The sequence below is a fragment of the Toxorhynchites rutilus genome, chromosome 2, assembly GCF_029784135.1.
Source record: "Toxorhynchites rutilus septentrionalis strain SRP chromosome 2, ASM2978413v1, whole genome shotgun sequence".
Taxonomy (NCBI): domain Eukaryota; kingdom Metazoa; phylum Arthropoda; class Insecta; order Diptera; family Culicidae; genus Toxorhynchites; species Toxorhynchites rutilus.
In genome coordinates, this window is record NC_073745.1 from 16546034 (window position 1) to 16562835 (window position 16802).

A 16802-nucleotide genomic window follows, 5' to 3' on the forward strand; every position below is an offset into this window, starting at 1 on the left:
AGGCCCAGACCCATCATTTTTCATGAAAAAAAGCTCGACTATAACCAACTTGTCAAGCTTCGTATCGACTATGGAAAAGCAGCAGTATCCCAAGACAGTGTCTTGGGGTCGTTGCTCTTTGTTCTGTTCATTAACGACCTTTGTGAAGCACTGAAATCACCGAAATCGTGAGTGAGTTATATCGAGCAATTCAAACGCTGGTAGACTGTTGTACGCTGCGATTGGACAACGACATCGAATGGAAGTTAATATCAGCAAATGTTGCGTGGTTTCATTCAGCCGTTCACGATCACCGATTGTCTCCGATTACAAAATGGCGATTACAGCGAGTTTGAAGTGTACTAGTAACGTGAAGGGTCTGGGGATTCTCGTAGACTATAAACTAAGGTTTACGGAACACATCGCTCCAGTTACTACGGAAGTATATTCCATGCTAGCTTTTTTGAAAAATCAAACACGAAGTTTTTCGATAATATATATTTTGTCTTAAAACGCTTAGCTGCTCATTGGTGCGTAGTATGTTAGAATACGGGGTACAAGTCTGGCTTCCGTTCTTGTAGTTCACATGAAGGCGATAGAACAAGTATAAATGCATTTTATTCGTTATGCTCTCAATATCATACGCCACAGTATTGTCAGAGAGTTAACACTTCTGGGAACGATACTGCAAAATAAATTGAAAGGTTCTAAAATTGCAGTACACTGAACTTCAAGTCCGTTTTTTTTTTGAAATCATAAAAATGTCACATGGTCCGATCTGACTTAACACCGACCATATGTGATGCTAATCGTACGGCCACTAAAACCACATATTGTAATTATATTCTTCATTTAGAGACTCTTTTGCCGATTTATGATAATGTCAACTGAATTTTGAAGTGGAACTTTCATTAATTCAAACAGCTGTATCGGAGTGACAACATTCCACTATTATTAAATTTGCACGTCACATTGAATGAAAATAATATTAGGCTAGGCGCAAATTGAGAAGCTTATAGCGCTCGTAAGCGAACACGAGACTATCAACACGACTCATACGTGCCACAAACTAAGCTTGGTGGAGCGCATATTGAGTCGCAGTTTGGTGTAAATGTAGTGCCACTCGCATACAATGTCTGATTCACACAGAGTTGTGCGATATATTTATTTACTAACACAACCTTCCGACCGGTACAACCATACATTGTCAGACTCACGGCGCTATATGATTGTTCACCAACACAACCAACACAACCAGCATGAGCAGCACGAGAAACTGTGGCTCAGCCACAGCGTCGAACGAGTCGTGTCTCACGAGCGCTCCTCCATCTCGCGTCATCTGACCAATTTGCGCCGTTCCATCTGTTTTCATTAGCCACAAAGACAGGCGCTATATCGCGCCAAGTTACTCGCGCCATACGCGTCTCAATTTGCGCCTAGCCTTACATACGATTTCCGTTGAACACTATTTCGTAAAATGAGAGTATTTTCGGTCATAAAACAGTCTTTTCAGATTACAGTGTATTCTGCAATTTCCTACCCCTCGCTGTTGCCGAGTAATGAAATAAACAATAATATTTGAACATGACAGTGAATGCATAATACATAAGTGAAAGTTTATTTAGTTTTTCATAATGAACAATATTTTAAGGAAATAAACCGCCTGTGTCGCTCATCAGTTCATGTTTTGTCGTATTTGGTTCCGTAAGGGTACTTAGATATTTATTGTTTTTCATTAGATGAATACACCGCGTTCTTTCGTATAGTTTCGTCGAATAAATTAGAACTAGATAACGATTCTTAATTTGTATTGCTAACTTTTGTCCTTATTTTACAGATTTACAATTGCTAAATGCTAGAATATTGATTTTGGAGAAAACAATGGAGGAACGCACGATTTATAAGCTACTTCCTGTGCTGTTATGCGCACTTGCAATGCCATTATCCATGCTTTTGTGGATTGGGAATTTTGCCTACTCCAAAATAGCTAGTAGTAATCAAGGTAGAGTTCCACTCAGCTTATCATCTATTGATAAAAATAATGAATTACTCTTTCTTCCCAAGATAATGTTATCCCTCCGACGAGATGGCTTTTTTCTATACTAGTTCCAATCCTGCTGATGGTGTACGGTTTGAAGAGGAAGGGAGTCAACAAATCTGGTGCTGCTCTTGGACTTATTTGTGCGGTTATTTTGTCTATATCGTCGCACGCATTTCTGGCCTGTTTGGCCACGTTTTTCTTCAGCTCAAGCCGTGCCACGAAATTCCGTAGCCACCTAAAACGCAAGTTCGAGGAAGATTTTAAAGAAGGCGAAGGGCAACGAAATTGGGCTCAGGTCATTTGTAATGCTGGAATGGCAACACAGCTGGCATTGCTTTACCTATTAGACTGTGGCTATGGCGAGCGACCGATCGATTTCATTCAGCTGTACAGATCCAGTTGGCTCGGGGTGGGGATAATGGGTGCCTTTGCTTGCTGCAACGGAGACACCTGGGCAAGCGAGCTGGGCACAGTTCTGAGCCGAGGAGATCCGCTGCTAATTACCAGCGGAAAGCGAGTACCCCGAGGGACGAACGGTGGAGTGTCGTTCGTTGGCCTGGTAGTGAGTTTTGCGGGAGGGCTCGCGATTGGAGCTTCTTACTATCTCACAATTCGGTACTCAGTTGACTCGAAAATCCTCTCGAACAGCCCCAATCAGTGGCCGATCATTGTGTTCGGTGGAGTGGCCGGTTTGCTGGGATCTATTGTGGATTCCTTGATAGGGGCAACCCTCCAGTATTCCGGAATTGATGCCAGCGGAAAGATAGTGGAGAGACCGGGGAAAAACGTGCGACACATTTCGGGCGTGCGAATCCTGGACAACCACAGCGTTAATCTAATTAGCAGTATCATCACGGGACTGTCGATGCCGAGTATAGCGATGTACTTCTGGGGGATGTTTTAGCCGTCGAATGGCTGTGGGAGGTTGTTGCTTGGCATTGTTACGTAACTTATTGTTCATTTTATAAAATTTTCCAAACGAAAAAGTTGTTTTATTTTCTAACCTACACATTTGCAAACTCGAAACTTCCTGAAAACGCGTGTGGACTCAATCGACTCAAAACTGGAATGTAAAACCCACATGTAAAGAGAGAAATCACCACATTTTACTTACCTAAGTATCCTCGTGTATACATAGAATCGAAGGGAAAAACTTTCGTCCTGGACGGTTTGAGCTGCTGGGTCTGCTTCTTCCGGCAAGTTTTACTGGATTCCAATTTAGTGCATGTTTGGAGATTTCATTTGTGCCACTTTGAATTTTGCAGGCGACCATTTTCACTTTCACTAGCAAAATTGCGCTAGTTGAATTTAAGGGTTTTAGTCGAAAAAACTATGGATGGGTTATACCTATGATATAACCGCAAGGTTGACGTAGGACTGCCGTTGGCTTAGTAATCAATTCTTCAATTAGCAATAATCCCACCTCGGATGATCCTCATTGGGTACGATATCGCCGCTGCGCAGTGCTAACTTTTGTGTATTGATTAAACTATTGATTAAAATAGTGAATGAATGAAACTATGTACGAATTCAATTGCAAACAAATCTCAATTTAAGTAAATTCATGCATTATGGTAGAAGTTATCACAGCAAATATTTCTGAGGCGAAAAATCTCTGGTTACGTCTTCCTTCGGAGCGGAAGTAAAAGAAGTTGGCCCGGCTCATGAGTTGTTGAGTCTGATAGGTAGGAACAGGTGGAGTCGCCTCCCTGATGTCGGTGATTGGCACTAAAGTGGCGGAAATAGGCCGACGAAAAATAAGCGAAGATAAAAAAAAAAAAAAAAAAAAATCACAGCAAATAGTTATCAACATTTTGCCTAATCATCAAACGGTATGCGTAGAAGTTCAGTGAGCTGGCGAAATGAAGGGATATCTTCCAATGCAGTCTTGAATAATCGAGTCAAAGCGTTGCATTTGTACCCGCTTTTGTAGACCATGATAGCAAAACGAATTCTGGAGTGTAAAAATGTTTGGGAGTATAAAAGTATTACCGACTCGAATGTATCTGCAATGCCGATTCTCCCAACTTCTTGGTTTCGGAATCTCTATTGGGAAAACACATTCCGGTTTGCAAAAATGCAAGCGAGTACAAAAGTACTCGTAGTTTGCATCTTTCCCCAGGCTTCATGGTTTTGAAGTCTGTGTTAGAGAAACATTCCGATTTCCAGAAACGCAAGCGAGTACAAAGGCACCCGCAGCTTACATCTAATTTGCTATGCTGATTTCCACAGGCTCCATGGTTTTGAAGTCTGTGTTAGGGAAACATCCATCCATTCCAGCGATCGTACCTGAATCGTTGCGCAATCGTAACTGAGTGGATTTCCGAGCGGCACTCGCTTACATACCGATTGGTGTGATTTCAATAGTCTGTTTTAAAAGCAATTTTAGGGCTATTGAAACAAGTTTTTGGATCAAAAAGTAACAAGCATATAACGCGTATGTGTAATTCTCCAGCCCGGGAATCCACCATTTTGCTCCTTTGCTGCGAATCACGTCTTACCTGGGCTAATGCTTGAATGCGAAAGAGGCCGATCTAGAGATGTGCCATCCGCTCATGAGCTGTTCCGAAGAATCGACTCTTTGAAGTGAGTTGACGCGGAACAGCTCGCAAAAAAAATCAAACAGCTCTTCAGCTCACTTTGATGATGATGAAGGAGAGAAAAGAGCTGTAGAATTGAAGAGAGTGTGTGAGCTGTAAGATTCAAATGAACTGACCGTCTCTCGCTCTTCGTGTTAAGACATCAGTTTAGTTTCATTTGTCCCTCGTCTTTTCAACTGTTATATTCGCGTTGACGGCATTGAGCTTTGTTTACCAGTTTAGGGGGCGCCAAAAATAATAATTGGCTCTCAGGCAGAATGAACACGTTTTTAAAATTCAAATTATTAATGAAAATTAACTTCTGTGTATCAAATGAGTATTCTATTTCAATGAAAAACACTTTGTTTGCAGGCGGTGCAAAAATCTCATAAGATTTTTTTTTTTGAAGAAAACTTTCTATTGTAATGTAAAGCCTCAGTAAAAATGTCGGAAATGTTGTACTCGCCGAGTCTGTTGTAAATAATAGTCTGGAATACGTGTTTCAAGTAATTAATAATATGGGGTGAAAAATTTCATTTGAATTTGAACATTTTCAAACTGGCTTCGTGGCTATCGAGTTTGGGACCCAAATTGAAAGTCGGCACTGACAACTGAGCTGAAGAGCTGTTCATAAAGAACAGCTCATTTAGATGAGCTGATATGATCAGAGCTGTTCATCATGATGAGCTGATTTGCACACCTCTAGGCCGATCACGGAGCTTGGTGTCGCACGACCGTAATCGTTTGTTGATGCGTTGCCAGGGGAGATGCCATAACAGGGGTATATATGCTGGGGCGGATGTCATAAAACTATCGCTACCCTGCAGTGCTACCAGCATACATTTGAGCATCCACACAGCGTAGATATTTTATCTTTCGAATGAAGTGTTTATCATACAATTTCGTTCAGTTGTTTAGGAGCTATTAACACTCAAAATCTCGTTATCGGGCGTAACGCTTTCGTTTTCGAAACTTTGAACTTACACCCCAGTATAGAAATGAAAGACGTAGTCCTACGTCAAAATCGATACTTTTGTGAGCTTAATTCATCTTCGATCATCGTTCAGTGTATTTTGTGTTTTTGATTTTGTTGTTCATCGATGCTCGAGCGTTTGAAATTTCGAGTCCATTCGAGGTAACGTGGTTTGTGTCCTTACTTTTCGTAGATGCCTCCCCACATTCCGTTTTGCCTGCCAAGATCGGGTCGATGAAATGTCAACAATCGACCTCAAATGCTGCCACCTTGCAATCGAGTTATCGACCTTTCATATGCATTCATCGAACAACTTGACGCCACTTTTTCGCCAACATGTGCAAGGCGTCGACCTGCTTGCAGCGCTGCTTCCAGCACTGCTTGCTGCTTGTTTGTATTGGTTTGTTATTGAAAATGAAAAGGAAATACATTGATCGATTTTAAACATTTTATTGAAAAAAAAATAATAAAAATCCATGTATAATAAAAATAAGGTATATAATGGAATCGGTGCATCCGGGTTGTCTGGATTGACGATTCAAATCCGACTGAGTACATTGATGAATACCTCCTTGCCCTTGATGACACAGATATGTGGCTGAGGAGGATTCTTCAATGTGCGTGAAGCACGGGATCTCCGATGGGGAAAATTGCTCGAAATACTATCGATGGCCAGGTCCTGCTGCGGTTGCTGTTGATGGTGTTCCCCGGAATAGCACCCTGGTCTTAAAGGATACTGCTGCGGGAAAGCTGATGCTGTTGGCTGGTGTGACAGAAGTGGAAATAAGCAATGTGGTGATGAGGGAAATCATCTTTCTCACTCGCCGATTGATTGAGGATGTATTCATAGCTGAAACAAAATAAAATGATTAGTAAGTGAAAAGCAGAAATGAATTCCCTACTCACCAGTTGTATGATCCGGATAAAAATGCGAACATTAAAATATCATGCGAATACGTTCGCTTACCTCGCCTATTTTCATTCTACTATACAACGGAATCAGTGCATTCGGATTCCTCCGGGGTGGTAATTCAGCTGAGCAAGTTGATAAATACCTCCTTGTCGTTGAGTTTTCGTGTCTGAAGAGGATTTTTGAATGTGCGCGAAGCACGGAACCTCTAATGGGGAAAGTTCTTCGCAATACCATACCATGGTCAAATTCTGCTGCTGCTGCTGTTGATGCTGTCCCCCGGCATTGCCAACAGGGGTTGGAGGTTACTGATGCAGGACGGATGTTGTTGGCTGCTGTGATAGAAGTGGAAATCCGCACTGTGGTGATGGGAGAAATCATCTTTCTCACTTACCGATTGATGGAAGCAAACGAGTCGAATGTATTCATAGCTGATAAGACAAGATAAAATAATTAATAATTAAAAAGCCGAAATATATTTAATACTCACCAGTTATATGATCCATTTGTTTTTGTTTGAGATGACAGTTTAGCGGAGTGGAAAAAAGAACCACCAGTGATGCCATTTGGTTTGTTTAATTATTCAGTATTTTCGACTAACGAACTATCCGCGTTGACGATATTGGGGAATAGGCATGACAGTATGAATTTGCAGAAGGAATGAATACACTTTTAAAATGAAAATTATGAATGAACATGATTTTTACTTAGTCAAATTAGTACTCTATGTAAGTGAAAATCACCATTGCCTGCAAGTGGTAAAAAAACGTCTTAAAAAAATATGTTTTGAGATAATTTTATATTATAATGACAAGTTTTTTTGAGAATATCTGAACGTCTATAGAAAATAATTCAAATTAGGGTCATGACAACGTACTTTAAGTAGAAAAAATTATGCCAAGAAAAAAATTTCATACAAATTTTAGCAAATATAAACTGATTCGGGCCGACTAATATGATAGAGAATAGTTTGCCTCATACAAACTAATGCCGTATCCAGATGTCGATACCTAATCGTCGTCATCGTGAATAGGTAACAGCGTTACGGTCGTTGTTAGGTCGATATTTTTTTCGTAGGTATCGACATCTGGATACAGCATTAGTTTGTATGAGGCAAACTATTCTCTATCATATTAGTCGGCCCGAATCAGTTTATATTTGCTAAAATTTGTATGAAATTTTTTTCTTTGCATATTTTTTTCTGCTTAAAGTACGTTGTCATGACCCTAATTTGAATTATTTTCTATAGACGTTCAGATATTCTCAAAAAAAACTTGTCATTATAATATAAAATTATCTCAAAACATATTTTTTTATGACGTTTTTTCACCACTTGCAGGCAATGGTGATTTTCACTTACATAGAGTACTAATTTGATTAAGGAAAAATCATGTTCATTCATAATTTTCATTTTAAAAGTGTATTCATTCCTTCTGCAAATCCATACTGTCATGCCTATTCCCCAATATCGTCAACGCGGTAGTTCGTTAGTCGAAAATACTGAATAATTAAACAAACCAAATGGCATCACTGGTGGTTCTTCTTTCCACTCCGCTAAACTGTCATCTCAAACAAAAACAAATGGATCATACAACTGGTGAGTATGAAATATATTTCGGCTTTTTAGTTATTAATTATTTTATCTTGTCTTATCAGCTATGAATACATTCGACTCGTTTGCTTCCATCAATCGGTAAGTGAGAAAGATGATTTCTCCCATCACTACAGTGCGGATTTCCACTTCTATCACAGCAGCCAACAACATCCGTTTTCCTGCAGCAGTAACCTCCAACCCCTGTTGGCAATGCCGGGCAGCATCAACAGCAGCAGCAGCAGAATTTGACCATGGTATGGTATTGCGAAGAACTTTCCCCATTAGAGGTTCCGTGCTTGCGCACATTCAAAAATCCTCTTCAGACACGAAAACTCAACGACAAGGAGGTATTTATCAACTTGCTCAGCTGAATTACCACCCCGGAGGAACCCGAATGCACTGACTCCGTTGTATAGTAGAAAGAAAATAGGCGAGGTAAGCGAACGTAATCGCATTATATTTTAATGTTCGCATTTTTATCCGGATCATACAACTGGTGAGTAGGGAATTCATTTCTGCTTTTCACTTACTAATCATTTTATTTTGTTTCAGCTATGAATACATCCTCAATCAATCGGCGAGTGAGAAAGATGATTTCCCTCATCACCACATTGCTTATTTCCACTTCTGTCACACCAGCCAACAGCATCAGCTTTCCCGCAGCAGTATCCTTTAAGACCAGGGTGCTATTCCGGGGAACAGCATCAACAGCAACAGTATCAGGACCTGGCCATCGATAGTATTTCGAGCAATTTTCCCCATCGGAGATCTCGTGCTTCACGCACATTGAAGAATCCTCCTCAGCCACATATCTGTGTCATCAAGGGCAAGGAGGTATTCATCAATGTACTCAGTCGGATTTGAATCGTCAATCCAGACAACCCGGCTGCACCGATTCCATTATATACCTTATTTTTATTATACATGGATTTTTGTTATTTTTTTTCAATAAAATGATTAAAATCGATCAATGTATTTCCTTTTCATTTTCAATAACAAACCAATACAAACAAGCAGCAAGCAGTGCTGGAAGCAGCGCTGCAAGCAGGTCGACGCCTTGCACATGTTGGCGAAAAAGTGGCGTCAAGTTGTTCGATGAATGCATATGAAAGGTCGATAACTCGATTGCAAGGTGGCAGCATTTGAGGTCGATTGTTGACATTTCATCGACCCGATCTTGGCAGGCAAAACGGAATGTGGGATCGTATTTATCAAGGCGCGTAGAAGTATATCCTAAGGTGGGCCAACTTGCTAAAACCACTCTTCAGCCATCTTGGAAGTCTACTGTGTTTTGTTTGTAAACAAAACACAATACGCTATTGCCGAAGGTCGCTCGTGATCAGTCTGTCTCTTTTACGCTACAAGCAAATAATTCCCCTTCTACTTTCTTCCGTGCTGTTTTCATATACCGCTCCCCTAACCCACTTAGTGACGAAACGGCCTCACCTAGTACCATAGACCCGTCTTGGTATTTATATTTGGAATCGCTAGGCCGTATGAATAAAAACAAAATTCACCTTTACTTTACTTCATTCGAGCAGTGAGATATAGTTTTTACTATGTTTGGTATGAATAAAAGAAACAACAAAGTATTTACTTTTCGAAAATGGATGTTTAGCTGATTTCGTATGAATAAAACAGCATTCATCAAGTATTTACTTCGTTATTATCAAGTTTGCTCATGAGCATACTTTGGAGCTGAAAACACTATCATTCGTTTTGATGTCATATCCGATTTATGTTTAATGCTGCTATCTTGCGCTTGAAGTTAAACAAGTTAACGATCCGCATTGATGGCATTAAGCTTCGTTTACTAGTTTAGGGGAGCGAAAAAATTGATTGATTTTCAGGCGGAATGAACACGTTTTTAAAATTTAAATTATGAATGAAAAATAACCTTTCCGTACCAAATTGGCATTCTGTTTAAATGAAAAACACTTTTGTTTGCAGGTGGTGAAAAAATCTTGTACGAATATTGTTTTTCAAGACAACTTTATATTATAATGAAAAGTTTCAGTAATGATGTTGGAAATGTATAGACAAAGGGTTAAATAAAAATCGGAAAAGGTGTTTTAAGTGATTAAATAACATGATGTGAACATTTTCATTCAAATTTTAACATTTGAAAACAGGCTTCGTGTCTTCTAATATGATAGGTATTACACTAACGAGATAGGGACCCAAACTATGGTCCCTAATTGAAAGTCGCCACCAGACGTCGACACTATTCCTTTTTCATCGCGAATTCACGCTTTGTCCAAAAAAAAACGTTTTGAAACGAAACCTAAACAATCAGTTGATAGATGTTTGACAAAGTAAAAACTATGTTCGAATTCGAAAATCAAATTAGTAAAGTAAATTTTTATTCATACGGATTCAAGTAAATACTAGGAAAGTTTACTTTACTTGGAAACGGGCAGGATAAGTAAATACTTTTTTTTATTCATACGGCCTGCTGTCCCGGCAAACTTCGTCCCGCCTAAAATTTATTTATTGTTATCAATACCTTCAAACATTCATGTTTTCTTACTAAGCTTACTTAATAACATGTTTCTCCGTTACATGGTTTAATTGTTTGATACAAAAATTATGATAGAATAAAGACAGCCCTAAATCGGACAATTCCTTCTTTGAATTTCGCTCTTATCAACACATTCGACGATCCATTTTTATTTATGTAGATAAGAGAAGATATAGGAGTGCGTTTCATTACAATAAAATCCAATTCCACTTTCGAACAAAGATCAATTTCGTTAGCGCAAATATCAAATGAACTAACAACGCTTGTCACTATGTAATTATAGAACATATGGGAATTGAATTTTCCGAATGTTCCCATTTTCCTTCAGACTTTTCCTAAAATTTTTAAATTTCAGGTTTGATTGGAATATGTTTGGTTGAAATATGTGTAATATTATTATGAGACCCTCTCTCTATTCCAAAGGACGAAATGGTTTAATACCACCATAGAAACATTTTTCGTACCCAAAAACTCACATTCATTACTTCTCGGGTTATGCAGATGTTTGTGGTTCATTTGTATGGCAGACCTCATCCCCTTAGAGAGGGGGTAGGTGTGGCCAACCACCTTAGAAACCTTTATTGCCCTCTAAAACCTCCATATGCCCCTTAGAGAGGGGGGAGGGGTCTCAAACTATCATGAAAACTTTCCCCGGCCCCAAAAACCCCTACATACCAAGTTTCACGTCGATCGGTTCAGTAGTTTCCGAATCCATAAGAATCAGACAGACCGACATAAATCCATTTTTATATATATAGCTTTGTATGACAGACCGTTTCTGAGCCAGAAATCAGGAACTGGGCAAAAGCTGAATATATTGGTTGAAACATTTATTCCATGAGTTGATCAGTTGAGTCACTATTCTACAGATTCGATGACATATTTTAGGACCAAAAGGTACAAAATGTTTTCCGTCATTATAAGTAGTATGAATGCAGCAACACTCTCATCCGTATGTTTATCAGTAATGAAACAATTTCCAAACAAGTAGCACCTTTAAGCACATTATATACAAGCAAGCAGTAATTTGAAGAGTATACAATTGTTATTTGTTGTCTAGCTGAGCGGTATATGGGTACTTCACGGTAACAAGTTTTCATTCGTTCCTCTTAACATATTAAGGACCGCAAAGAAATATGTAAGAAAGTTCTACCCCGCACTCCCATTTATTCCACCTTAAAACTTCAAGTTAAAACAAAAATTAACAACACTCAAAAAATGACCAACAGATACTGTAGATACTGATTCATGAATAGTTGATGAGAGGTTCTCTAACGATTTGAAGTCGGAGAAACATGGAAAGTCTTGGATATACAGTAATCGTTCGCTAACTGGTCGTGGTTTAACTGGTCTGCTGTTTAACTGGGCGAACGTTAACTGGTTTTTGGACCAGTTTAAAAGCAGAATTTCGTAAACAATCGACGCCATATTCAAATGGAAGATTTGCTGTGAGGGGCATTCGAATGTAATTTTAAATGTTATGAAAATTGACATTAATTCGCACGACAAAAACATTGATTAAACTACAGAAAAATAATTTTCTCAAATCATATGTCATACCTGTTGTTGCACTCAATGCGAAACTTCCATTGGAATCCTTTTGTTTATCCAATTACAGGAACAATACGAATCAAACAATTCATTGAAGTTTCCCTCGATTTTATTTGACGTTTAACATGCCGGACCAGTTAAAACGCGAATGTCGATAAGTGGTCTTCCCTTTTCGCCCAGTTAGTGAATGTTTACTGTATGTGGAAATCCTTAGGGTGTCAGTTTTACCCTGATTTCCTCTACATCTCAAAAAAGACTGCATTGTTTAGTTAGAAATAAGATCAATATACTCTACGACTTCGTCGATGATTTCGGCATATCGCTCTTCACGCCAGCAAGATCAGCAAACGCAGAAGAGAAAGGAGGAAAAAGAACTGAAAAAAGTCGGTAGTACAGGGCAAGGTGGCGACAGTAAATGGAGTACTGTTGTAAACGAGAAAGAGCTGTGAAAAACACAAAATAAAGAGAAAAAGGAAAACAAGCCTTGAAGGGGAAGAAGCAAGGTAGAAGTGACATACACAAGTCTTCTCTGGGAAGTAGGATTCGATCAGAATCGGAGTGCTAAATCGGTAAAAATATATTTTGTATTTTTCTTCGGGTTGAGAAAAAAAAATACAAGAACATTATTCGTCCGTTTTTCTCATGAATTTTTCACTGAATACCAGTAATGAGACAGTAATGAAATCTCGACAATTTGATGGATTTTTAACTTTTTAAAAATAAAACAATATTATTCTACTGGCTAAGTCGGGCCAGAACTTTACAGGACCTTTGTGTGATCGAGAGAATGGGAAAATTATTTTCTGTGGACACTCCTCCTTCCAAATTTTCCCATTTTCCAGTGATGAAAATCTTTATTTTCTTTACACAACTACAATTGCCTTGCCAAATCATCAACTTGTAAGCGAATTTATCTGCGAAAACAAATTTCAACTCACCCGGAGAATCCCCATCACGTTTAGCAAGGTAATAATTTCAACCCGGAATTTGTCCAAAGTACGTTTTTACATATGTTTTATCGTCCATCAAAATAAATTCGTTGTACTTGGCCATTAAATAAACAACCCTTCCACATCAAAACGTGGTCATTAGTTTCTTGTTACGACAACTGCAGTAACTAAAAAAGAGGCCCAATACTCACGGAAACATATGCTCCTTGAGCTGAAGAAGGCGGTTAAGAGGTCAGCCCTCAAAGTACTCGTCGTAAAGCCGCTAGGCGAGCTAGTGCAGGTCCCTGGACAAGATCACTGCCGGCCTGATTCTACGCGGCGTGTGAGGTGAGATGACAATTGTCACATCACCATCACGCAACTCTCCTCACTCTATTCCTACAGTCGTTTCGGATGCCGTGAGAGGTTCATTTGATGTATGTGAGAGGATGAACAGCAAGTGACAAGGCGTTCATTCTGCTGGTTGCCAAATCTGATCAAAGATGCCACATTCGCACATGTGTTCACGAATTTGCAGACATTTAACTTTTATCACAACCTTTTATTCCTGCTGCAGGCTATTTAAAATAGTGACAAAACATTATTGATTCCATATGATAAACGAAGCTGGTCAGTATGTCAGACATTAGCACATATTTACAAATATTTCAAATTTTTATCGCATATATTTGAGAAAAAACATCTGGCATCCCAGAATTTTATTTGTTTCGCTCAGAGAGGTCAGATATTTGTTTTGCTGCAGTCAGTACCGTATCTATAGATCTGATTTAACCTGGCCTGTTGTTAGTCGGCCTTATTCTGCGTGGCGTGTGAGGTGAGATGACAATTGTCACTTATGTCACGCGATTCCACCAGGCGTATGCCGTGAGAAATCTCACTTGAATGAACTCTCACTTTATTCCCGCTCTCAAATATACGTGACGATTGTCACATGAACTGGGATTTCTAGGTGACAATCGTCGACATGTCTTGAGGTGTCGACAGTGCATGAAAACAAATGAAAAAAGGAAGAGGAATAATAAGTGTTTTTTTGGGTCGTATAGAATCGATAGTAATGGTATTATATGTATCAATAAATTCAATTTATCTTCAATTTTCACAGTACGAAAGACAAATTGCAAGTAGTTTGTTTTTTTTTTGTGAAAGCGGTAGTGAGTCTGTTATTCCTCAATTGGACGAATAAGCACACCGAAATTATTTTCATTTCATGAAATCTATTTATTTTCTCTAAAATATATCTATCATATGGGTCTTGTGTTTCATCTATCTATCCGCGAGTCATCGTCACCGAACTGCATATCCATTTCAGAAGCCGTGGTATATGCCCGAGCCGGAGCCAGAGCAACAATTTAACACTGAGAGTGCAGAGAGCAGCAGCAACTACGACCAAAACAAACAAAAATGCTAAACTTTACAGGATGCCATCAACTGTTTCACCAAATCTAAATCAAATACCTGCAAATTCGGCAGAATGTCCTGATACACTAACAACAGGCCAGGTTAAATCAGATCTATAGATACGGTACTGACTGCAGCAAAACAAATATCTGACCTCTCTGAGCGAAACAAATAAAATTCTGGGATGCCAGATGTTTTTTCTCAAATATATGCGATAAAAATCTGAAATATTTGTAAATATGTGCTAATGTCTGACATACTGACCAGCTTCGTTTATCATATGGAATCAATAATGTTTTGTCACTATTTTAAATAGCCTGCAGCAGGAATAAAAGGTTATGATAAAAGTTAAATGTCTACAAATTCGTGAACACATGTGCGAATGTGGCATCTCTGATCAGATTTGGCAACCAGCAGAATGAACGCCTTGTCACTTGCTGTTCATCCTCTCATATACATCAAATGAACCTCTCACGGCATCCGAAACGACTGTAGGAATAGAGTGAGGAGAGTTGCGTGATGGTGATGTGACAATTGTCATCTCACCTCACACGCCGCGTAGAATCAGGCCGAGCGTATCAGGACATTCTGCCGAATTTGCAGGTATTTGATTTAGATTTGGTGAAACAGTTGATTGCATCCTGTAAAGTTTAGCATTTTTGTTTGTTTTGGTCGTAGTTGCTGCTGCTCTCTGCACTCTCAGTGTTAAATTGTTGCTCTGGCTCCGGCTCGGGCATATACCACGGCTTCTGAAATGGATATGCAGTTCGGTGACGATGACTCGCGGATAAATAGATGAAACACAAGATCCATGTGATAGATACATTTTAAAGAAAATAAATAGATGAGGAATAACAGACTCACTACCGCTTTCACAACAAAAAAAAACAAACTACTTGCAATTTGTCTCTCGTACTGTGAAAATTGAAGATAAATTGAATTTATTGATACATATAATACCATTACTATCGATTCTATACGACCCAAAAAACACTTATTATTCCTCTTCAATTTTTCATTTGTTTTCATGCACTGTCGACACCTCAAGACATGTCGACGATTGTCACCTAGAAATCCCAGTTCATGTGACAATCGTCACGTATATTTGAGAGCGGGAATAAAGTGAGAGTTCATTCAAGTGAGATTTCTCACGGCATACGCCTGGTGGAATCGCGTGACATAAGTGACAATTGTCATCTCACCTCACACGCCACGCAGAATAAGGCCGTATGTAACATTTTCAGAAGCTATTTCTAAAATCGATTTCTCTTCCACCAGACATCCACATATCGATGAATATCACGGTAGAATTTCCATAAAGCTCCATCCTTTGGTCAATGCTTTAGAACATAATGTATTTAATTTATTGAAAATGATGCTATAGGCTGGAATATACAGCCTTTTTCTTGTGGCTCTATCTGACTTTCGTTCGAACATTGTCAAAAAAAAACTTAATTTTCTTTCGAATCCGTTCGAACGTGAAAATGTTGATGTAATTAGATGCACACTAACTTCTCTAAGGAAAAAGAAACATAGAGCAGTGCAAGATTTTGAGTTTTTTTTAAAAAAATGGATTTGTCAAACCGAGTTCGAACTAGAACTGAAATTGGATGATTCGCTCGAACGAATGATTTTTCGTGTTTCAAACAGGAATTCGAATGGAAAACAAACTTTTGAACGAAAACAAGAAATAAGGGTGAATATGCAACGCCGATTCCGCCGGATTTGTATTTCGTTCGAGTTATAATTTTGCATTCCCTATCTCGAACGTTTTGTCCATTCAATGTTCAAAGAGAAGCAGATTGAACTAAATGCAAAATCAATTCGAACGGAATACAGAATGCAATTTTTCAAGTCGTTCGAAATGTAGAATCGAGATGCGTGGGGGCTTCTTAGAACATCACTGTGATTTACGATCGATCTCGGAAATCTTCTTGAGTTTTGTATAACGAATAGCTGCAAGGAGTAATTTGATAACGTCGCACTTTTGGTTGGTCATGCTGATTGGACTTTGTAATGTGAAGATGTCGTTCGAGACGAAGACGAATTATCGACTGTTGCCGATTTTTTTCCCCTTCGTAATGCAGCATGCTCTCTTGTAGTGCCTGCAAAAATGATTTGATTCCCTTGTGAACCATCGGATACCATTATCGGGTACAGAGCTTTTCTGTTCGTTTGCACAGCGTTTGCTTCGTTTAGTTCCGCATCCGCCAAATTTCATCCATGATCCATCCTTTTTTTTTTCCTTTTTTCTCTCTTAGTGCGCAGACTGAAGGAATTTTCTTTCGATAACAATACACATACAA

The 16802-nt window shown here is 39.0% G+C and overlaps 1 protein-coding gene, 2 long non-coding RNA genes and 1 pseudogene across 4 annotated transcripts; 2 read left to right on the plus strand and 2 right to left on the minus strand.

Moving 5' to 3' along the window:
• Positions 1-1550: 1550 nt before the first annotated feature.
• Positions 1551-3013, plus strand: LOC129768602 (transmembrane protein 19). Of its 2 annotated transcripts, none has more exons than XM_055770353.1 (3): positions 1551-1683; positions 1817-1981; positions 2044-3013. In XM_055770353.1, the coding sequence occupies exons 1-3, from the start codon at positions 1662-1664 to the stop codon at positions 2922-2924; spliced, it is 1068 nt and encodes a 355-aa protein (XP_055626328.1). In that variant the 5' UTR covers positions 1551-1661; the 3' UTR covers positions 2925-3013. The 2 variants fall into 2 exon arrangements, with proteins under 2 accessions (XP_055626328.1, XP_055626327.1); XM_055770352.1 differs by having other exon boundaries at positions 1552-1689.
• Positions 3014-3335: 322 nt separating this feature from the next.
• Positions 3336-3488, minus strand: LOC129772335 (U4 spliceosomal RNA; annotated as a pseudogene).
• A 2407-nt stretch (positions 3489-5895) lies between these two features.
• On the minus strand, positions 5896-7088 carry LOC129769845 (uncharacterized). Its single transcript, XR_008741981.1, has 3 exons — positions 6973-7088; positions 6479-6913; positions 5896-6422 (listed from the first exon to the last, which is right to left on the minus strand). It is a non-coding gene; the product is annotated as an uncharacterized LOC129769845 (long non-coding RNA).
• A 671-nt stretch (positions 7089-7759) lies between these two features.
• Positions 7760-8997, plus strand: LOC129769928 (uncharacterized). The gene is made up of 3 exons (XR_008741999.1): positions 7760-8079; positions 8139-8572; positions 8629-8997. It is a non-coding gene; the product is annotated as an uncharacterized LOC129769928 (long non-coding RNA).
• The last annotated feature ends 7805 nt before the right edge of the window (positions 8998-16802 follow it).

Bases quoted from the DNA above. Each gene is read 5' to 3' on its own strand.
- LOC129768602 (XM_055770352.1), top strand. From the start codon at position 1,662: ATGTTTTGTCGTATTTGGTTCCGTAAGG. The intron at 1,690-1,816 runs GTACTTAGATAT...CTTATTTTACAG, and splicing joins TCGTATTTGGTTCCGTAAGG to ATTTACAATTGCTAAATGCT. The intron at 1,982-2,043 runs GTAGAGTTCCAC...TTTCTTCCCAAG, and splicing joins AATAGCTAGTAGTAATCAAG to ATAATGTTATCCCTCCGACG.